General features: G+C 39.6%; 1 protein-coding gene across 1 annotated transcript in view; it reads left to right on the top strand.

Annotated features, from left to right (window-relative positions):
* Positions 1 to 23,197, top strand: part of TMOD3 (tropomodulin 3) — an 81,092-nt gene that overhangs the window by 46,158 nt on the left and 11,737 nt on the right. The window contains exons 4-9 of the mRNA XM_070580062.1: positions 6,827 to 6,949; positions 8,305 to 8,394; positions 12,332 to 12,462; positions 14,218 to 14,325; positions 17,210 to 17,353; positions 18,348 to 18,492. Coding sequence (XP_070436163.1) covers positions 6,827 to 6,949; positions 8,305 to 8,394; positions 12,332 to 12,462; positions 14,218 to 14,325; positions 17,210 to 17,353; positions 18,348 to 18,492 — 741 coding nt within the window. The remainder of the gene's footprint in view (positions 1 to 6,826; positions 6,950 to 8,304; positions 8,395 to 12,331; positions 12,463 to 14,217; positions 14,326 to 17,209; positions 17,354 to 18,347; positions 18,493 to 23,197) is intronic.

The raw sequence follows: 23,197 nt of genomic DNA, 5'->3' as shown, positions 1-23,197 counted from the left end.
TATTATGTTTACAATATGCCAGTTCCTTTTATATATTAAATCATTTTATCAGAATGAGATTGAGTTTTCTTTAAATAAATAATCCATGATTAAAAAGAAAAACATCAGAATCAAGATGATCATAATGAAGTGAACTACTAATAAGTTTGTTAATAGATGGTTTTGGATAAAAGTAGTGTCAAATTTGTGCATTTCCCTACTTTCTTCAAAAACAAACACACCACCCTACAAAATACCTCTATATCTAATAGAAGCCTAACATTTCACTCATGCTGCAAGACACTGAGAGCACAAACTAAACTAACCGTTATAAAGGAGATCTATTATAGTTGTCAGCATCTCATGTCATGAAGATTTTTAACTTAAATCTAACTGATATAAGACTAACTTGAATTAGGACACATTTAGAAAGGCATTTTCCATTATATGGAATCAGTCTAGCGGTTTGCTAATTATGTGTTTCTCAGAAAACAGCTATTTTGACTAAGAAGCACAAGCATGCTGTCTGACTCAATGTGTCTCAGAAAATTATCTTTTTTTTCTCTTTACATTTTAGGGAGCAGTTATAAATTTTACTCAGGAAGACAGAAAAGCCCATATTTAGTACATTAGCCTTTTAGTGGGTTTTTTGAACATTGTCATTAAGATGCAATCCACATCATAAAATTTACCCATTTAAAGTATACAATTCATCAATTTTTAGTATATTCTCAGAGTTTGGCAACTATCACCACGATCTTTAGGTTAGAACATTTTCATCATCCCAAAAAGAAACCTTGTACCCATTAGCACTTAATCTCCATTCCTCACTCTATTCCCCCAGCCCTAGGAAACCACTAATCTACTTTCTGTCTCTCTAAATTTGCCTATTCTGGACGTTTCATATAATTGGAATCATACAACATATATTTATGATTGGCTTCTTTCACTTAGCATAATGTTTTGGAGTTTCATCCACGTTGGAGCACATATCAATGCTTCTCTCCTTTTTATGGCTGAATCATATTTCATTGTATGGATATACCACATTTTGTTCATCTGTTCATCTGTTGATGGACATTTGGATTGCTTCCACTTTTTAGCTATTATGAATAATGGTGCTATGAATATTTGTAGACAGGTTGTTGTGGAGATAGATTTTTCATGTCACTTGGGTATATAGGTTACATACATAGGAGTGGCATTGCTGGGTCACATGGTAACTATGTTTAACAATTTGAAGAACTGCCAAACTGTTTTCCAAAGTGGCTGCACCCTTTTATATTCCCACTGGCAGTGTATTAGGGTTCCAATTTTTCCACATCCTCACCAACACTTGTCTGTCTTTTTGATTGTAGCCATCTTATTAGATGTAAAGGCATAATAATGCATTGTGGCTTTGATTTGCTGTTCCCTAATGACTAGTGATAGCAAGCATTTTTTCATGTGCTATTAGACATCTATATATCTTCTTTGGAGAAATGTCTCCTCAAATCTTTTGCCCATTTTTAGATTGGGTTTTTAAAAATTATTGATTTGCCTCAATCAGTCATTTCATTTATTATTGATAAATTTTATATATTCTGGATAAAAGTTCCTTATCGGATGTATGATTTGAAAAGATTTTCTCCCATTGTGGGTTGTCTTTTCAGTTTCTTGATGGTATCATTTACCTCACAAAAGTTTTCGGTTTTGATGTAGTCCAATTTATATATTTATATAGTGCAATTTATTTATTTCTGTTTGTCACTTGTGCTTTTGATGTTATATCTAAAAAACCATTGCCTAACTCAAGATCATGGAGATTTACTCTTAGGTTTTTTTCTAAGAATGTTATAGTTTTAGCTCTTACATTTAGGTCTATAATCCATTTTGAATTAATATTCGTGTATGGTGTGAGGTAGCGGTTTGACTTCATTCTTTTGCCTGTAGCTAACCAGTTGTCCCAGCACCATTTGTTGAAAAGACAGCTCTTTCTCCATTGAATTGTCTTGGTGCCCTTGTAGAAATTCAATCGACCATAAATATAAGAGTTTATTTCGGGACTCTCAATTCTATTCCATTGATCTAAATATCTTCCTTTATGCACCATAACACTGTCTCGATTACAGTGGCTTTGTATTAAGTTTTGAATTTGCGAAGTGTGAGTCCTTCAACTTTGTTCTTTGTCAAGGTTGTATGGCTATTCTAGTTCCCTTGGATTTGCATATGAATTTCAGCATCACCTTGTCACTTTTGCAAAAAAAGTCAGCTAAGATTTTCAAAGGGATTGTTTGAATCTATAAATCAGTTTGGGGAGAGCTCCTTAGGTTTTGTACTCATAATACTAAACTTAATTCTGCCTAGTTTATCCTTTCTTACAAAACTAATTTCCTTACTTTTAGCTTTCTATAACTAGGTTTTGTATATGCACATATAGTGTGTTAGTGTTAAACTGACCATGAAGAAATATGAAGTACTTTTAATATTGTTAAAAGCATAATATCGTATAGTCTAAATACCTCTACAATAAAAATCTCTACATACAGGGAAATTATCATAAAGAGGAGTGCCAGGTGAAATACCCAGCTATTTCAAAGCTATATAAAATAGAGCAAAATTCTATAATCACAGAAGAATTTGCATGAGCCCTTGAACATTTTGTTGTGTTTTGCTTTGTTGTTTTCTCTGATGAGATTCATTTTGTATTTGTAAGTTTTAGCAAAAGTTTGTGCATGGGCAAAAATTAGATTTGAACAATGCCTTTATGGAATGTAGACGAGGATTACAAAAATAAACATTTTAGATTTTTATAATGCTTTAGATTCCATTGGTCCCGAGAATAAGTCACAGGCAGCTATTTGATAGCTTGTATAGTTTTGCTTAGTAAGTGAATAGCATAATCCAGTGGTTCTCAACCCTGGCTGCTGTGCATTAGAATCCCTAGAGAGCTTTTCAGAAATCCAGATGCTCCATATAGCACACCAGACCAAGTAAATCAGAATCTCTGGGGGTGGGACTTGGACGTCAGAATTTTTTTAAGGTTCCCCAGGTGAACCTGATGTGCAGCCAATGTGTAGAACGACTGCCATAGACAGTTGAAAAAAGCAGGCAAGATTGAACTCAGGAAAGTGTAATTATCCTGAAACAGCAATTAAAGTCATGCCACCTGGATTCTGTGCCACTTTAATGGTAATATCAACCACTGAGAAAAGTTCTATGGAATTATTAGGATGTAATGATTTGGGTTTGCCTTTGTCTGTGAACCGATAATAAAAGATTATCTAATAATCATCAGAATGCCAAAATTTGGTACTGACTAAGGAGATCAGTTATGCATACCACCATTTACATAGGTATTTGTTGGAGGGGAAAAGTCCACTGCTAAAATGTTAAGTTCGAAAACCACCAGTTTATTGGAAGAAGTGTTAGGTTAAGAGTTTAGGAACCCGCGCTCTAGTGTTAACTCTGCCGTGTAACTTTGAACCAGAGCATTTAAATTATATTTTATAAAATGAGGCAGTTGAAGTGGAGGTGATCACCAAATTATTTATTCTACAAATTGGATTGCCTACTGTTGTGCTAGGCAAGGATGCAGAGATGAACAGAACATAGACCCTGCCCTTGAAAAGCTCACAGAAGACAAATGTGCAGAATGTGTAAGTGTAGCTATAGTGAAATGCACAGGGAATTAGGGGAGCACAGAAGTGGCCTTCATCTGGTTCAAGACTGGGACAAGCTCTATAGTTGCCTATTCAGCAACAGTTCACAAATCCCTTCTTCCTTACCGGCAGTACCCATCCCTGAAGTAGACTGAAAACGCCAGATGCTTGCTTTCCTAGCTGCATGGACATGTGACCCAGTGCTGGTCCATGAGACCCGAGGAGAAATCTCTTGGACGGTTTTCCCTATAAAAGTTGACAATTGACAAAGTGCCCTTCCTTCCTGTCCTGACCTTGAGTGAAGACTTGATACTTATTGTTACAAAGGTCATCTTGAGACTGATGGCCTGAGAATCAAAGGCCTCCATGCTGATTATAGCCAGAGAGAAAAATGGAAAGAGCCTGGATCCTTGATGTCAGCATTGAGCTGCTGAACCACCCTACAGCCACCTACCAGTGGACGTATTGGGATCGTAAAAATGTGTAGTTTGAACACGTGCTGCTTTAAAGTGGTCTGTGGATCTGCAGGATCAGCATCCCCTGGAGACTGGTTAGAACTGCAGAACCTCAGATCCCATGTCAGACCTACCACATCAGAGTCTGTACTTTCGTAAGATCGCCAGGTGAGTAAGATGCACGTTAAAGCTGGAGAAGCACCACTTGAAACCACTTTTAATTGGATATTCTGTTATATACAGGTAAAAATGTCCTTACTAATTCAAATAGGTTGTGGATTGACCACGTGCCATTTTTTAAATAAGAGAATGCTTGACCAGAAAGACTTGTGATTGAGATCTAGAAAGTTGCAAGAGACTGTTATTCTCACTGTAAATGCTGAAACAAGCAGTCTAAGTGCATAATCATAGTTTTTTAAAAAAAACTGTCAGAGTGCTTAGGGATAAAACCTAAAATGACTCCACAAGGTGACAAGCCCTCCATAAGAAAGGCGATCCACTCCTGCTCTCTTTCCTGACTGAAATGTAGGGGAAAGGAGAACACCACCATAGAGAGGAGAAAGGCGAAGTCAGCCTAACTGCTAACAAACTTTTAATGACCATGTATGGGCTGGCATGGTAGATTAGAATCCAGAGAAGCCCTAGACCAGTGCTGTCCCCTAGAACTTTCTGCCGTGATGGAACTGTTCAATATCTGTGCTAACCAGTTTGGTAGCTACCAGCCAAATGTGGCTGTTGAGAACTTAAAATGTGCCTAGTGTGACTGAGGAACTGAATTTTTAATTTTAATTAATTTAAATAGTCACATGTGGTAGCGGCTACCATATTGGACAGTGCAGCCCTCAAGAGAGAGTGAGACTGCACTACCCCCCATTCTTTTTTACAGGTCTTCCCTTAGTGCTCGGGTACTACTCCAAGAACAGAGGCAATGGTGCAGAGCCGAGAGGAAATTCCTGAGGCTTGGGTTTTCAGCTGGGAGAACTGAGGGAGAGGCAGGAGAGCTGAGAGAAACCCCTCCCGGGGCATCCCCAACTTCACAGAGGGGAGAGCAGACAAGGCAAGAGTGGGGCGGAAAGATCTGCCAAATCCTAAAATTCAGGGGGTGGGACCAGAAAACAAAGAGAGCTCCCCAGTCCCTCAGAGAGCTGGCAGCCTGGGCTACACATGGGAAGAAATCTCTCCCACTTCACAGTTCGAAAAGGTAAGAAGCTCAGGAGATCTCCAGAACCTCATGAGGGTTTAATGCCAGGCCGTGCTGGAGAGAGAGTCCTGATCCTGCCCTCAGAATGTTCGAAGCCAATGAGGAGCTGAATCAAACTAAAGTTGCAGCAAAGCCCAGATTCAGCTGAACTGTGGAGCATATTGATTCAGCCCTGACTTAAGGGGCAAGCTCCTTTCTGGGAATAAATATCCTTTCCTCCACTCTCTGCTATACTTTAATACAAAATGCCCAGCACACAGTCATATTTCTTATGACACATGTGACCCTAAGTCAAGAAAATAGTCAATAGAAGACTCAGACATCACTTAGATGTCAGTGTTATCAGTCAGGGACTTGAAAATAACTATGACAAAAATACCAAAGAATCTGGTGGACAAGGTGCACAGCATGTGTGAAGAGATGAGGAATTTCAGCAGAGACACAGAAACTATTTTTTTAAAAAGAACAAAATGGAAATGCTAAAAATAAAAAATGGAGTATCAGAAATTTTGCGATCCTTTATATAGACTTAGCAGAACATGCTTGACCAGCTCGGCCAGATTCCTGGGAGCAGTCTGTATTGTGGACGGATTCGTATGGTTGCACTGATTGATACTCACCTTGAACAGGAAGTACACACACTTGATGCGCTCATCATACGCCCACAAACATTGCTTTTCATAGAGCACTCCATAGATTCATCAGGCCACATATTCGCTCATATTTCCCTAGTTGTTTCCTGACAGAAGAGAAAATAATTGGCACTTCTGGGAATCCATACGGAGGCCTTTTGAGCTCATTTACTTAGAATTGTCACCTGTCTAGAGAGAGAACCCAGAGGCAGTCTCAGTCCCCCGTCTGCTCCGTGTGCTTGTTTGGTGGGCTTGCGCTGCAGTGGCATCATTACCTTTTCCCTTTCCTTCATGTTGTCAATCTTGCATGGAACATATGGTAATAAAATACTGATTTTCACCTAAGAAAGATTTTAGGTTTCTGGAATAACTAATTTCTTAACAGATAATCTTGTTAGTGTTCATTGAGGCTTTGGGGAACAGTGATCAAAAGTTTCAGAATACCACGCAGGACATAGAGGAATTTTTTTGCAATTAGAACTTGAATTTCTGGAATCATAATTGCCTCTGCTATTCCCAAGTGAGCATAAGAGTTTGTTGCTTAAGAATAAGAAAGTAGGTTCCGGTTTTTTTAAATCTCTTTGAAGTTTTGTAGATTTTTTAAATTCATTCCTTCTTTTGTCTTTTAATTCAGTATTTGTAGAGCAATTCATAATTACTCCAAAAAGAGCCTATTTTTATTGCCACAAGTAGGAAAATTTCTCAGTTGATTTTTTTCTTTGTTCTAACTTGTATGGCAAAGTATTGCCCAAGAAACTTATAAATACATATCGAAGATGAAACAAAATTATTGTAGCTATTTATCTTGACTTTTTCCTCAGTTTCAATTATATATATTTTTAATAATTTTTGTTAGAGTAAAATGGTAATGAGTTGATTGCAATAGTAGTGGAATTAATAAACTGCTTTATTTTACAGGGAAAATATTTATCCCTAAACAGAAACCAATACAGACGTTTACAGAAGAAAAAGTCTCTCTCGATCCGGAATTAGAAGAAGCTTTGACAAGTGCTTCTGATACAGAATTGTGTGACCTTGCAGGTATCTCTTAAATCAAATTAATCTGTGGGTGAGTGTGGAGGGGAGCGGGCACCAGCACACTCCTACATACGTTATACAGATGCTTCCTTTGCCTGGCGAAGTGCCACTGAGTTAGTGACCCATATTTGACTTTGTTTTTTTCTCTATAGATCTGACATAAAGGATTTCATTTCTTTAAGTTCTCTCAATGGCGAAATTTTTATGTTAATGGAATTTATTGTATTATTTGACATCTTTCTCCATGTTGCCATATTTGAAAGTGTATAAAAATCTTTCATCAGCCGGTGCTCAGCTGGAAGCTGTCCCATCTGAGGACTGAAAAAGGGTCTCCAGGGTCAACTGCTGTCCCATTTTATCAGGAGACCCCAAGATGGGTAACTGGAAAGCAGATGCAGCTGTCAGTCATGAGCTGTACTCACCACTTTCCCAACTTTCCTGAAGTGTATATGGAACACTCCAAACCCCCCTGTTATTTTCATCATCGCCAGACCAGTATCTCCCCATCTACCTCCACACACACCCATTTTCCTAGATAGAAAAATGTGCTGCATGGGGAGACCTTAGTACCAGGTAACCCCAAGAACTAACATGTTTGAAAGGAGCAGTGATGATTCTTTGGAAAGGGGCAATCAAGGTGTGGTACCACAGCCAGAGCAGGTGTCTTTTTCCTTGGGAGGCCGAGGACTGATGGATTTGTAAGTTGTGCGTTTATCAGTGTGGAATGGGCCATACTGTAGCCCCAAGATGCGGCATACTGTAGCTTCCGCCCTATTTGTGGAAAAGGGCATCGAAAACCAAAACCAAATTTGTTTCTCCTAAGTGTTGTTTTTGAGGGATGCTTCTTTAATCTTAAATATGAGAAGTCAACTATGCTTTTAGTATTCTACTCCCGGCTGACATACGAATGTAAGTTAATATGAAAGTTAACAGAAGTAAAAATCGTGAAGGTTAAGTTGAAAATCTGCCTTTTATCACATCATGTTCCTAAAAGCCTTGTGAAAAGAACGATCAGCAAGAATAGATCATTTCAATGTTCTGTCTTAGCCACTAGAGGGAGCAAAGCATAGATTTAATTTAGGATTAGGCTGGCTCCAGCTGTGTGTCTGAGTTCAGAAATGCAAGGAAATCCAAATTCAGAAATGTGGGGGAAATAACAAGGTGTTGATGAGAAAGAGATTGTAGGTGGTTTTTAGTCATGTTGTCTCCTTTTTTTGGCTGCAGAATCTGTATTTTATTAAGTAGGAAAATGTCCAGAGAATGTTAAAATCCTTGATAGAAAATTTGGTTTTAAAATTAATTCTTTATGTTTAAAACTGATGGAAATGAAAAATAGCTTTCTTTTTCTATATTTACAGCTATTCTTGGGATGCACAATTTGATAACAAATACACAGTTCTGTACTATAGTGGGAAGTAGTAATGGTGTGGACCAGGAACATTTTTCAAGTGAGTACTTACAATGCTTTGTGAATTTCAATCCTTTGTTAAACGTATTCTGTTTTCTCCATATATAAACTTCAGTATATACATACAAAATGTTATGTATATATAGTTGAAACCCGAGATTCCGGTTAGATGACATTGGCATAGAAAGTCATTGCAAATAGAATATTGAATATTTTATGCTTAATGTGTCAGCGAATGTAATAGAAACAACTCTCACCTCACTGAACAATACTGATGGTTAAACAGTACAAAAGCTAATCAGACTTGGCTTTTGTTGACATTTTATTTTCAATGTTAGCTGATTTTCAAGAAATCCACAACAGTGCTGACTAACTACATTATAAAATCAGATTCAGGAAAAACCACAGAACTGTTCAGCTCCTAATCCTTTTAGTTGATGCCAAGTATTAAATAGCCTAAAGCAAAGCTTTTTAAAAAATTTATTCATAGGATGTTTTAAAATTACCAAAGCAATGCATACTTTTGTGGCACATTTAAACAATACCTAAGTGTATAAGATCAGAAGTAAAAGTGTCTCTATCCACAGACATCGTGCCTTCTGCTCCTGTACCCCCTCCCCCACCCCTCACTGTTAACAGTTTGGTATAGATCCTTCTAGACATTGTACCATGTTTGTACAAACTTATATATGTATACATGTTATACATAAATAGTCTTTTGTTTTTTACAGAAATGGGATCATATGATAAATATTTCTTGCAACTTAATTCTTCAGTAACAATACTATTGGCAGATTTTTTTGAATGCTGACTTGGGCCATGTTCTGTACACAGCTCTTGAATGTGAATTGCTCTCATTTAATCCTCATAACAGTTCTGTGAAATAGGTGTTATTGTTATCCGTAATTTGCATGTGAGGGAGCTGAGGCTTTAGAATGAATAAGTAAGTAACTTCAGTATCACACAAAGTCAGTGGTGAGGACCTTAATCCATGCCTTACAGTTTATCACTTAGCAATAAATCAGGTTTCCAATTAGAACATATGGACCTACCACATTCAAACATCTGTATAACATTCCATTTTATGAATGTTCTATAATTTGGCCATTCTCCCTAATTTTTTTACAGAAATGTTCAGACCTACATAGGAGAGAGAATAATGTATTCATCACCCAGCTTCAGTTGTTTTTGACATTTTGCCAGCCTTATTTCATCCATTGTCTGCCTCCCTCCCCACCCCTTCCACTTTTTTTTCCTGGAATATTTTAAAGCAAATCCTGTTCACTTGTATTACTTCACCCATAAATATTTCCATATGTGTCTCTCACAAATAAAGCCTATTCTTTTAACCTAACCACAATGCCATTATCAAACCTAAATATTAACAATAATTCCTTCGTATCATCTAATAACTAGTCTGGGTTCAGATTTCCCCTATTCTCTCAAAAACATTTCACAGTCGGTTGGTTCAAATCAGGATTCAGGTATGGGTCACATATGGCATTTGGTTGTCATTTGGTTTCAGTTCCTCTAAATTTCTTAACAGTTCTCCTCAACCTCTTTCCTGCTCTCTTCATGCCATTTATTTCTTGAAGAGACTGGATTATTTGTCATGTAGAATTTTCTACCTTCTGGATTTGGCTGATTGCAACCTTGTGGTATCATTTTACATGTTTCCCTATCTCCCGTGTTTCTGTAAACTGTTACTTTCTAGAGGCTTGATCAGATTCAGGTGCGGCTTTTTGGTTTTTGGTTTTTGGCAGGATTCCTTCCCAGGTGGTGATTGAATCACATTAGGAGCATATCACATCTGGTCATTCCTCTGTGGGGAATGTGTTAAGATTGATCAGTGGGTTCAAATGTCCATAGCCTGATCCTTCCATTTAAAGTTCCCTGTGAACCTTTCTTAATGGTCTCAGCACCATTTGTTGACTGGATCCATTATTTCATTAGGGAACAAGGCTCTTTAAATACATGCATTCTGCGGAGAGGGGAAAGAAAGCTTTTGGTTTTATAAAATTTAGAATTGAGGAAACACTCAATTTTCCATTCAGTGAGGAAGCTCTTTGCCAACGCTCATAATCTACCGTCTTGAAGCAGATTGCCTTGGGGCTGGTCCCATGGCCAAGTGGTTAAGTTCACGTGCTCCTCTTTGGAGGCCTGGGGTTCGCCAGTTCAGATCCTGAGCAGGGACCTACACATCACTCATCAAGCCATGGTGTGGCAGCATCCCACTTAGAAGAACTAGAATGACTTACAATTAGGATATACAGCTATGTGCTGGGGGTTTGGGGAGAGAAAAAAAAAGAGGAAGATTGGCAACAGATGTTAGCTCAGAGGCAGTCTTCCTCACAAAAAAAAAAAAAGAAGAAGATTGCCTTGCTGAACTTAGGTGAGAGGGAGCCCCCCTGTCCTTCTAGCAGAGCTCTGTTAGGAAGGTTTTCCTTGTTTTGAATGAAATTCTGCCTTCTGGCAAGGTACACCTGTTCCAACCCAGCCTTTCAGAACAACATGAACTTTCTCTCTTCTCTCTCTACAAGATAAATCAGAAAACAGCAAGCATACTTTCTTTTAATATATACTTCCAGGCTAAATATATCAAGATCTTTCAATTGTCCTCAGGAAAATAATTTTCAGACCTTCATCCAAGTTGATCTCAGAATGCTGTGTGTGTGTGTGTGCGTGCGAGAGTGCACATGTGTGATATTTGAAAAGAACACAGTATTCTAAGAGGGAATTGATTGGATGAGTGTCAGTTTACCTTGTCTTAAGATGAACTTTGCTCCTGAAAGCTAGAGGAGGGCAGAAGGGAAGAACTAAGCCAGATAGTGACCCTGTCAGTCTTTCCGTGTTAGTTGCTCTTAACTTTTTTGCGGCCGTTCGCCTCTTTGAAACATCTGAGGCTAAAGATGTTCTCCCCAGAAAATTTATCCCTAAAAGGTTGCCTGGTATAGGTATTCGTAGACCTCCTCACACATCAAAGCGCATCACTTGGATCTCATTGGAGGGGATCAAGGTTTCCGGGTCCTCTTTCAGCTTTGCGTGGTTGTGTTTGGCTGTGTGTGCGGATAGGATGTACGGTGAAGGATTGGGAGTAGGAGGAAGGAGGGCATCAGTTTGTGGAATTTCTGTCTCAGTCACTCTTCTGTGCACTGTACCTCTCTGCCTCCCCATTCCCTGTTCCTCTCTTCTTCCTGCTAGTCCTCCCCGTCTCCCCATTGCACAGTACTCCCCATGAGAGGAGGCGGTCATGTGGCCTTCCGTCACATTGCTCTTCTCATCGAGGCTGGATTCTTTCAAGTCTGTGATTCTTACTGCCTTTACAGTGTTACTAGCCAAATCTCAGAGAAAATGAAAGGAGATGTTGGATTCGATCATATTAGAACTTTATCTTAAACATTGCTAAAAATCAATGGAATCATTAGCTCATGTTATCCAGTCTATTTTAGTGGTAAAGATATCTTCTAATACACGAAGAGGTAGTGAAAATATTTATTTTTGAAGGCTGATACATTGCAAACAAGTTAATTGTTGAAGTGTGTTTGGTATATGTTCAATTAAATTTTGAGTGCTTTGTATATGTGTTAATGCATAAAAGATCTTTTAGAAATTGTGGAGAAGAAACTTTTAAATTATCAATGGAATCATTAGCTCATGTTATCCAGTCTATTTTAGTGGTAAAGATATCTTCTAATACACGAAGAGGTAGTGAAAATATTTATTTTTGAAGGCTGATACATTGCAAACAAGTTAATTGTTGAAGTGTGTTTGGTATATGTTCAATTAAATTTTGAGTGCTTTGTATATGTGTTAATGCATAAAAGATCTTTTAGAAATTGTGGAGAAGAAACTTTTAAATTAGTTCTACTGTGTGTGTGTGTGTGCACACGTCTTCTATGTGTTACCACATTAATATATGCAGCCACTATAGTAGTATCAACCAGTGAGACTCTTGCTCTTTTCATTTGTCACTACAGATGTGGTAAAAGGTGAAACGATTCTTCCAGTATTTGATGAGCCCCCAAATCCAACCAACGTTGAAGAGAGTTTAAAGAGAATTAAAGAAAATGATGTTCGTCTTGTTGAAGTTAATTTGAATAACATAAAGGTAGGTGTGCTAGGCACGTGGTAAAGTTTCAAATTGCTTTCAGGCAGTTGGATCTAGGATGCGAGCTGGGCAGTTTTCATATCATATAATTCTTTCTACTTGGCTGTAAAGTTTTTGCTCCTAACAGTATGCCAACATAGATTCCTTCATACTATAGAAATTAAAGTATTGTAGTATTTTCCTGACATGCTTTTTAAAGAGTATCATATAAAAATATAAACCTTACAGGCTGTCAGCGTAAATCTCTGGCTTCCAGAGTACTGCCTGCTTTTAACAGCATGCAGTCTTTTGGGTTTCATTTTTTCCATCAGATTTCCTGAAGTATAATTTATACATAGTAAAATTCTCCCTTTTTAGTGTACTACAGTTCTGTGGACTTTGACAAATGCGTACAGTTGAACAAGGACCACCACCATCAGATATAGAACATATCACACCCCTTTGTCATCATTTTCTGCCCCCAGCTCCAGCCCCTGACAACCCCTGAAGTGTCTCCTTTCCCCATCATTTTGCCTTCTCCAGAGTGTCGTGTGAATGGAATCACATGGCAGTACGTAGCCTTTTGAGTGTGGCTTCTTTTGCTTAGCATAATGCGTTTGGGATTCATCCATGTTGTTGTGTGTGTCAGTAGCCTGTTCCTGTGTATTGTTGAGTGGTATTCTGTTGTATGGGTATGCTGCGATTTGTTTCTCCACTCACCAGTTGGTAGACCTCTGTGTTCCTTCTAGTTTGGGATGATTATGAGAAAGCCACTGTATACATCCACATGCAGTCATATGTCTTGTGTGAACATACGTTTTCATTTACCTTGAATAAACCACTAAAAGTGGGCTTTCTTGGATCTTATTGGGTTTTAAAACAATGCGACGCTTCCTTGGAGTAAATAAAGAAGAAATGAGTTAGGAGAGCAGAGGGGTAATTAATTACCAAAGGGTAATCTCAGATTAGCTCTTGGGTATTGGCCATTGTATTATAGCTTCATTACAAATTCCTCATTTTAAATCTTGATTTGTCTGTATTGGGTGTAGAGGGAGCATCTGAATTACAAGAATCTAGGGAATAAGACCTCTGTGCTCCTTTAATGAGCGTTCCTTCCTGTACATGGAGGAAAGAAAGCCTTGGGAAAGCTAATATCCCTCGTTGATCACTAATCTTCATTTTTTTAAAAATTAGGTCCTCATATATCTCTCTAAATCAACAGTAATGATCTGAAAATAACCAGGCTACAGGGAACTGAAGTCTTGGTACTAAAAAAGGAAGAAATTAGTGCCTTCTAGAACTATACCTTTCCACATTTCAAGTAGTGTAGGGTTAATCTCTCTTAGTACCATGTAGCTTAAATTAGGTGACTAAGAACAATATGTCATCGCCCTCAGTAATCGCCCTCATTAGAGGTGGGCTCCCCCATCTCTCTTTGTAGAAAAGTGGATCCACTTTGAACACTCAAGCGTTGACTTCTTTGTATTATGAATAATGAAAAGTTGAATAGTGAGAGTTTCTTCAACCTAAATAGTCGAGAAATGGTGATATATACCCTACTCTAGGTCAACAGTTTGTGCAGACGTACCATAATGGAGAAGTCAAATAGATATGGGGGAGGCTGAATTGTTTTCATTTGTAGACTAACTGTTGTGTGTTCATGTAATTTCTGAATACATTTTAATGAAAAAAAGTAAGTACAAATATATTTGATTAATGGACTGAATCTCCTGAAAACTAAAATGTAATAATGTTCCACATCATTTGTCTTTCAAGAATATCCCAATTCCAACCCTAAAAGATTTTGCGAAGGCTTTGGAAACCAACACACATGTGAAACATTTCAGTCTTGCAGCCACCCGGAGCAACGACCCCGTTGCTGTTGTAAGTAAGCTACTATTGATAATATTGAAATTATGACTACGTACCAAGGTATGTTACAGAGGGGCCTAAACTGTGATTTATGAACAAGATTTACTCCTTTTTTTCGATTGATGTTTAGCTCATTATGTACTACCCTTTTATGTATATTTTTTCCTATGAATTTTTAAAAATATAAATGGAGTCATGCTGTTCTGCAACTCAATTTTTCACTCAACAGCATATCTTACAGATCTTTTCATTTAGTGCATTCAGTTCTGCATCATTCTTTTAACATCTGCAGAGGATTCCATTTGTGTATCTGTCATCTTGGATTTTTGTCAAATGCTTTTTCTGTGTCTGTTGAGATGATCATGTGGTTTTTGTCCTTTATTCTAGCAATATGATATATTACATTGATTAATTTTTGTATTAAGTCAACCTTGCATCCCTGGGGTAAGTGATGGTATGAACCTTTTCCTTCACTTGGCTTTGAGCACATCACTCCCTTTGATTCTCCTCCTGCCTCACTGGACATCCCTTCTCTGGTCCCTACACTGGTTCTTCCTCATCTCCCCAGTCTCCAAACATTGGAATGGCCCAGGGCTCAGTCCTAGGCCTTCTTCTTTTCTCTATCTACACTCACTTCCTGGGTGATCTCATTCTGTTTTATTGCTGCCTCTTGTCTGTCTATGCTGGTGACTCCCTGTGTCGTTATCTCCAGTTCATACCTCTCTCCTAAACTCCTACTCATGTCCAGCTCCCTACTTAACAGCTTTACTTGGATGCCTCATAGACATCTCAAATCAACGTCCCAAGCCAAACCCCTGGCTCCTATCCCATACCTGCTTCCCTCACACTCTTTCCTTTCTCACTAAATAGCAGCTTTATTCTTTCATTTCTTTAAGCCCAAAAAACTGGAGTCATCCTTGACTTCCCTTTCTCACAACCTTAAATGTATATCCAGCCCTGTCTTCAAAATATTTCTAGAATTCAACCACTTCTCACCATTTGCACAACTACCACTGTGGTCCAGGCCGCGATCTTCTCTCATCTGCATTATTGCAACAGCCTCCCGCTTGAGCTGCCTGCTTCCTTCCGTCTTACCCACCCCAAAGCCAACTCTTTACACAGGATCAAAAGTGATTCTTTTAAAACTTAAGCTAAATGACCTCCTTCCTATACTCAGAACCCTCCACAGCTCCCTATCTCACTAAGAGTAAAAGTCAAAGTCTTTAGTGGCCTCGTAAGGCATTCCATGAGCAGATCTCTCCTTTACTTGCCCTTTCATTCTACTCTTACCCATGCAGCCTTCTTGCTCCTCCTCACACATGTCACTCATGCTCCAAACTCAGGGCCTCGACACTTGTTCCTCTTGCCTAGAACTTTCTCCCTAAAAATATTATACATGGTTTCACTTCATCACTTTATTGGAGTCTTTGCTGAAATGAATGAGCCTTTCTGGTGAGGCCTTTCCCGGCCCTTCATGTACAATAGCAGCCCCACCCTTACCCCCAGCACTCTACTCTACTTTGCCTTTCTTCCTCCATAGCCTTTTTTACCATCAGACATTGCATTTTCTTACTTGTTCATTATCTCGGCCCCTACTAGAATGTAAGTTCTATCAGGCGGGGACTTGTAGGTTTTATTTCTGAATCTACAGAGCAGTACTTGTCAAATAATAGGCCATCAGTAATATCTGAATAAATGTGTGTGCAGATGCATGGGTAAGGGATTTGTTCCAGGCCACATAGCTGGTTGTCGCCAGTAGGAAGTACAGGTGTGTAGATACCTGTCCCAAGTTCTTTCTAGTGTCCCTGCCCCCATTGCCCTTTATCTTTTTCTTCTTTTCTTTAAAGATTGACACCTGAGCTAAGAACCGTTGCCAATCTTTTTTTTTTTCTGCTTTATCTCCCCAAATCCCCCTGGTACATAGTTGTATATCTTAGTTGCAGGTCCTTCTAGTTGTGGCATGTGGGACGCTGCCTCAACGTGGCCTGGCGAGCAGTGCCATGTCCATGTCCAGGATCCAAACCAGCGAAACCCTGGGCCGCCGCAGTGGAGCTCAGGAACTTAACCACTCCGCGATGGGGCCGGCCCCGCCCTGTCTTTATCTTGACCTACCTTTAGGCTTGATCTTACCTGTATTTTCTGGAGTTTGACCTTGCTTTTGACCCCTCAACAGGGCTGTTTTATATAAACTCGCACTCATATTCTTCCTCCTCTCTCTCTCTCGCCTCTTCTCCCTCTGCTCACTTGCAGGTGTCTGTTAATTAATTAATATGGTGTTTATTTAGCACTGAGTTGAATGCCTAGCACTACCATACCCTGTAAGAACTGTAATGGGAGCAGATTGAAGACATACAACCCTTGAGGAATTTAATATTTAGTTAGCCCTTCTTCTCCGTGGTCTTTGTGCTCTTGCAGGTCTAGTTATCTGTGATCTTTTCTGGCCTTCTGCCTCAGGCTTTCCTTTTGGTCTCTGCCTTGGAAATTAGTCCCTAATGTACCCTCATTTTGGCTTCACGGTAACCGAGCTGCGGCAGGACCCAAGTAAGAAAAGATGTTCCAAAGAGACATTGATGAAGTTAGTCCTCCAAAGAAACTGAGAGAAAGTCTGAGAGACACAGGAGGAGGAAGCATGCAGTAGAGTATGAATGAACTTAAGAACGTGACTAGCCGTAGAGAGTGTTACAAAGAGAATTACATGCAACAAAAAAATCTAAAGATTGTGACAGGTACGTGTGAAAAGTAGATACATGTGTGGCCTGTGAGGTAGTGTCAAACTAAAACAGTCTAACGAGAAACATTAAGGCAGTTATGTTGGTTAGTATATTTGTTTATGGCATGTACACTGTATAATGGTGCAGTCAAATTTTAATCTCCAAATACTTTCTTTAATTTTTAGGCCTTTGCAGATATGCTGAGAGTGAACAAAAACTTGAAGAGCTTAAATATGGAGTCCAACTTTATTACAGGCGCTGGGATCCTAGCACTGATTGATGCTTTAAGAGATAATGAAACCCTGGCCGAGCTCAAGATTGACAATCAGGTCTGTGTTCTCCAGCAGTGACTTTGACCAAGCACAGCCCGCACTGCTGTGTAGGGCGTGGGGACTCAGGAGGTGGGCGGGAGGAGGGCTTCCAGGGGGCCCTTTGGGAAGGTGGGGGCCTGAAAAGGGATAAGGGGACACCTGAGGATCCAGAATATTAACTTAATATTTTTAGCATAGGTTTTTAGTATTTTCATAGTTATGCAACCATCGCCACTGTCTAATTCCAGAACATTTTCATCACCCCAAAAAGAAACTCCATACCCATTAATAGTCACTCCCTACTCACCCATCCCACTAGCCCCTAGCAACCACTAATCTACTTTCTGTCTCTATGCATTTGCCTATTTTGGGTAGTTGATATAAATGGAATTATATAACGTGGTCTTTTGTGTCTGCCTTCTTTCAGTTAGCAAAATGTTCTGGAGGTTCATCTATGTTGTAGCATATATCAATACTTGTTCTTTTTTATGGCTGAGTAATGTTCTATTCCATTTGTGTTCTTTCTACTTTTTGAACGTTAGGAATAATGCTGCTAAGAACATTTATATGCAAGTTCTTATATGGACTTAGGTTTTCATTTCTCATGGGTATATACTTAAGAGTAGAATTGCTAGGTCATATGGTAACTCTGTGTTTAACTTTTTGAGGAATGGCCAAATTATTTTCCACAGCAATTACACCATTTTACATTCCTGCCAGTGTGTCTGAGGGTCCCAGTTTTTCCACATTCTTGCCAATACTTGTTATTGTCTGTCTTTTGGATGATGGTCATCCTTGTGGGTATGAAGTGGTATGATCCACACTTTTTGATGTCTGTATGATCATATACTGAACTCTAAAATTTTGTTTCTTTTATGAATGTTGTAAAATTTGGGAAAATCTAAAAAAGACCAACAGAATCAGCATGTACCTGAATGTCTTATTCTGACTTACCTTGAAAAATGTTTTGATCTAGTTTATTGACACTGTTCTTTATTTCTAATTATTCCAGAGGCAGCAGTTGGGGACAGCTGTAGAATTGGAAATGGCCAAGATGCTTGAGGAAAATACAAATATCCTTAAATTTGGATATCAGTTTACACAGCAGGGACCCCGAACCAGGGCAGCTAATGCCATAACGAAAAACAACGACTTAGGTAAGAAATGCAGCATCAAATAGAATTTTTGAATTGTCTCATTAAGTTACTGTATAGGACAGACCTTTTGTCCTTTTAAAATAAATTTTAACAGAGAGCGGTTACTCAGCCTCGGTTTCTGAAACCTGCACGGTTCTTCTTATACTGATTGAATTACAGTTCAGTTTCAGTGAGGTTCTGGTGATTATTACTTACTGGGTAAAATCTGTTCCCTGTCACAAACACAGTTTTCAGTGAACAAACATTTTTCTACGACAAACGTTGTAATAAATCCTTCCTATAACACATACTGGTTCTCAGTTACAACTCACCCCTCGGAGCTATTAAAACAAAGATTTCAACATTTACAGGAAAGTGTTTTGCCCTTTTTATCAAACGGTGGATGGAAATTTAATTTTATACGATAAAATATAGAAAAGCATCGTTTTAACTGAAGGCCTGCAGTCAGCGGTACGTGCATGTTGGCCGTGCCTACCTGTGTGCCTGCCACAGCCATGCTGCGCTGTGTCGCTCTTCTCTCCGCTCGCGTCTTGGGTGGTAGTTTCCCGTTCTTTCATGGGTCCTATTGAACTGCTGAGGCTTGTGGCTTCTGTTGGAAGTAAATTTTCCAGCAAAGGCTGAATTAAAGAATATGATACTTATCATTTCGTTTCTAAAAATTGACTCTTCAGTTAAGTTTGGTGATTGTCCCTGAAATATTTTAAAAGATGCAGTTAGACAAGAATTTAAATAAGACTTCTTAAAGGGAGGAACATTTCAAAGTGATGCAGTTCTTTGAAGCTTCAGCCATATTTGAGTTTGTGTTCTTTAAAGGTTTCTGGAGCAGAAAAAATACAGCTCCATTCTTTAATTGAGGTCCCTGTGAAAAGTATTAGTTCAAACCCCTTCTGTCCTTTGATGACTGTAGTTTCCCATAGAAGAATCTAGCCTCTTGCTCTTTAAAAGAGAAAACTGGTGTGTTTCAGTGTATTGCTGATTCTGGAGGTAGTCTGCAAAGTCATGCTAATTGTTTTAGTATTGGGTCACTATTCGACTTCTGTTTTTTTCCTTCACGTATTTAATTTTGCTTTGTAGAGCAATGTTTCTCACGTCTGGCTGAACTTGACAAATAATTGGAAAGTTCTAAGGACACATAGGTTACTGGCTCTAGAATAGTGTTTTACTTAGTAAGTTATACTTCATTGTAATTATTTATTTTCAAAGACTGCAAGCTATTTGAGGACAGGGGCCAGAACTAGCTGTTGAATCCGCAACGCTTTTAAAACCATGCCTGACAGTAGGAGGTACTTAAAGATTTATTAAGTGAATAAAGAAAGTGATGGAATTTGAACTCTGCTCAAAGTTACAATTTTCTGGTAACTGATTAGCCGTAAACTTAAACCGGAAGTATCCTCCATTTTTCCTCTCCTCTGAAACTGCCTTAGCTTTCCCAGGATTTGTAGCCCCCACTGTCTGTGACACCTTTGTCCCTCCCAGCAGCTGTCCTGCACGAGCAGCACAGTGAGAGCCCATGTCAGCGACAGGGACACCAAGTTTTGCAAGGCCACAGCATTTGTGCTCTTCTGCTGAGCTGATCGTGGCAGGCACTTTGCCCAGATTTCTGTAAGAAAAGAAATGAGCAAGGGAGATTTTGGCAGATGGAAGATGAGGGGACAGACGAAAACTCTCTCTAGGCTGCTTTATGCTGACACTGAGCAGTGGAGTAGCTGTCCACGGCAGCGCGTAATCGAGGATGGGGAGGCCACGTTGCAGAAGTTGTGGTCTGACATGAAGCAGAATGGAGAGAAAGCAAACAGCTTGGTGCTGAGAACTCTCTAGACACCACCACCCCCCCCCCCCAAGTTGTTTCATTCCGATCCAAACTAGACTTTCAGATGTGGGTCTCAGGCATGAAGTGAAAATAAAGACATTCCTGGAGTAGGGAATTGCATGGATAAAAGCTCAAATTTGGGAGCAAGGAAGTTATTTCTATGCTGAGGACAGCCTCCAGATTTTGAGAACTATCTCTCATAGCAAAACATTCCTCCAGAATAAACTTTCAGTAAGTACTTGCTGCTTGAAGCTAACACAATAAAAATGTACTGTCAGCAGATTCAGAGGGGATGCTGGGAGAAGGCACTAAAATTGCATGGTAAAGAACTTAGATCTCTTTGGATTTTACATGGGAGGCATTTGAGAGCCATTGTAGGCCACTGAATGCATGATTAACGTGATGCTTAAAAGAAAACTATTCTCATTACTCCTCTAGTGATAGGATGTGAGGTTAGCTAGGACTGACTCGCAGTTGACTGATCATGAAGCATTGAGAACTTATGTTGGTGGCGTGGGCTTTGGAAAGAAATTGCCAAAGAATTGTTCATGGGCCACATTTCTAAGCCTCTCCTCTAGAGGGGGAACTGAGGAATTGCTGGAAGGTAACGAGTAGGCACCGAGTGAGAAAGAGGACTTGGAAGTGGCCCTTTGCCCCGTCTTCTGCTGTGTCGTGCTCACGGCACCCTCCGGTTGATTCTTGTTTGTCAGCCCTACGCTTTGATCTCTGCCTATAGATCAAGGGTGCGGGCCTGAAGACCATGTTTTCTTACATGCAGTTGAATATGTGGTCACCAGAAAGAGAGATCAAAGAACAAGACCTGAAACTTGTACAGAATTTCTTGGGCATATAATTTTTCTTCACCTTGCAAATGGGGCCGTATCAGATCTTTAGTGTTCTGATTCTGACAACGTCTCTCCCTCTCCTGTTGTTTTCTTAGCCTCCACTATTCATTGAAATAGTCGTACCTACTCACCATCTTTCCAGCTAAGAAGCGTCACAGCTATAACAGCAAAGAGGTTATATGGTCCCCATGCAATATGCCATTGAACTTCGAGTCTCATATTACTATCTTTACACTAGCTAACCTCTTACTCAATTTTCTACACCTTTTTCGTTTGTCCTATAGGTCTTGTTTATAACACGTATTTCTTTGTAGCATGCATTTTTAACATCTGAAATGGCCTGCCAATAACATCCAAACCCTTCTGCAATTCAAAATTGTCTTGGAAATGTTCTCCCTTAAGAATTATCTGGTTTGTCTTTCAGTTATTTCTGTTTTTCAGAAATCTGTATACAAGAATTAGGTTTGTATTTGAGGACTCAAGTCTCCAGTTGATTTTTTTCCCTTAATATTTCAATAAACACATGAAACTTGTTCTTGTTAACATGGACTAAAATTAGAGTCAGGGGTGTACTTAATTTGATAAGTATAAAATTGTTCCTGGGAACTTGATACTTTAGTCCTCCTGGTTTGTATTTTCTAGCTAGCACCCAGCCAGTGGCTGGACAAGCTTTCGTGCACATCACTTGAATGTCTGGGCTCAGCTTCTGAAGGCCAACAAACAGAAGCCAGCATCAGAATAGCGGGAGAGCAGAGCATCTGCAGCCTGGCCGCGGGGCCAGTGCACCTGTTGGCTTTTCATTCCTCTGTTAAACAGCCAGTTCAGGCTGAACAAAGGCAGTTGCCTTCCTACCGCTTCCATAGACAGAAGAGAGCGTAAAATTAATAGACCAACAATCTAACTTACACAGAGGAACTTACTGGTAAGAGTGTCAAAACCAATAACACGTAAATGCAGAACCTCTATAAAAGCTAAATGGGCTTTCCTCATCCCCAGATGATAGCTGACCAGGCCTTTTTACCGTCCCGTAGCCCTGCTGTGGTGGGTGATGAAGCTGAGTACTCTACTGAATGCTTCATGTGTTCTCAGTACTGCACTAGACAGCATGTCGTGCCTTTAATTGCACAGCCGTGAGGTAAAGATGTCATTATTCTCCTATGACAGCGGATGAGTTGAGGCTCAGAGAGGTTCGCTTACCTACCAAAGAACACACTACAAAAAGGGGCAGAGCCGTGATTCACACTCTGTTTGTCACTGACTCCAGAACTGGTGCATTTTGTCCTCTGTAAATAGTTGTTGGCCACAACACTGAGGAGGCCTGACTGGTGGCTCTCAGCGAATGCTCTGTGTGGCTGATCGGTGAGAGGGAAGGTAGCAAGATCCTGAAGTTGGAGGCCTTGCCCTGCTGCCGGTGAGCCTAGTGGTTCCGGGTCGCCAGTCCCTGAGGAGGCGGGGGCCTCAGATGGACACGCATCTTCATCAGCTGAACGAGTGGGCTAGCCCCTCTGGCAGCTGAAGTTGACGCTGGCCAGTGTGACCTCGCCACATTGCCAGGGTCTAAGACTTTCATTACTCTGTATTTGTGGTTTTCTCAGAGCCCTGCACTGGTTCATCTTGTAGGAGACAAGAGAAGGAAATTTTGGAGAGCAATAGCAAGTCCCTTGCCTGTAAAAATGACAAAAACGTTTTTACTATCTTCTTTCACAGACTAGGGAAATACCTCGTAGTGCCTAATCAGAAGAGCACGCAAATAGTTACTTTAATACTTTCTAATCCCAGCTGCCTGAATGTCATTTCAAAATTTCACACAGTAGTTTATTAGTCATTTTTTTAAGGGAAGTATAAATTACTTTAATAAACAAATGAGACAGGCACAATGTCTCCAAGGCGATTGTTGACCTTTCTGTTCTGGATTTCTAACAATTGCTGCTGGGTCGGCACAGGGGAGCTCAGGGCATGTAGTTCCCATTTTGAAGCTCCTCAGTTTTCAACAGGTAGATGACAGTGATGAAGGATACGAATTTTTTTTTTAAGTTATTGTATTGAGATC

Source organism: Equus przewalskii, chromosome 1 (assembly GCF_037783145.1).
Source record: "Equus przewalskii isolate Varuska chromosome 1, EquPr2, whole genome shotgun sequence".
NCBI lineage: Eukaryota > Metazoa > Chordata > Mammalia > Perissodactyla > Equidae > Equus > Equus przewalskii.
The sequence above is the reverse complement of the archived record's forward strand: the minus strand, read 5'-3'. Positions and strand labels throughout refer to the sequence as shown.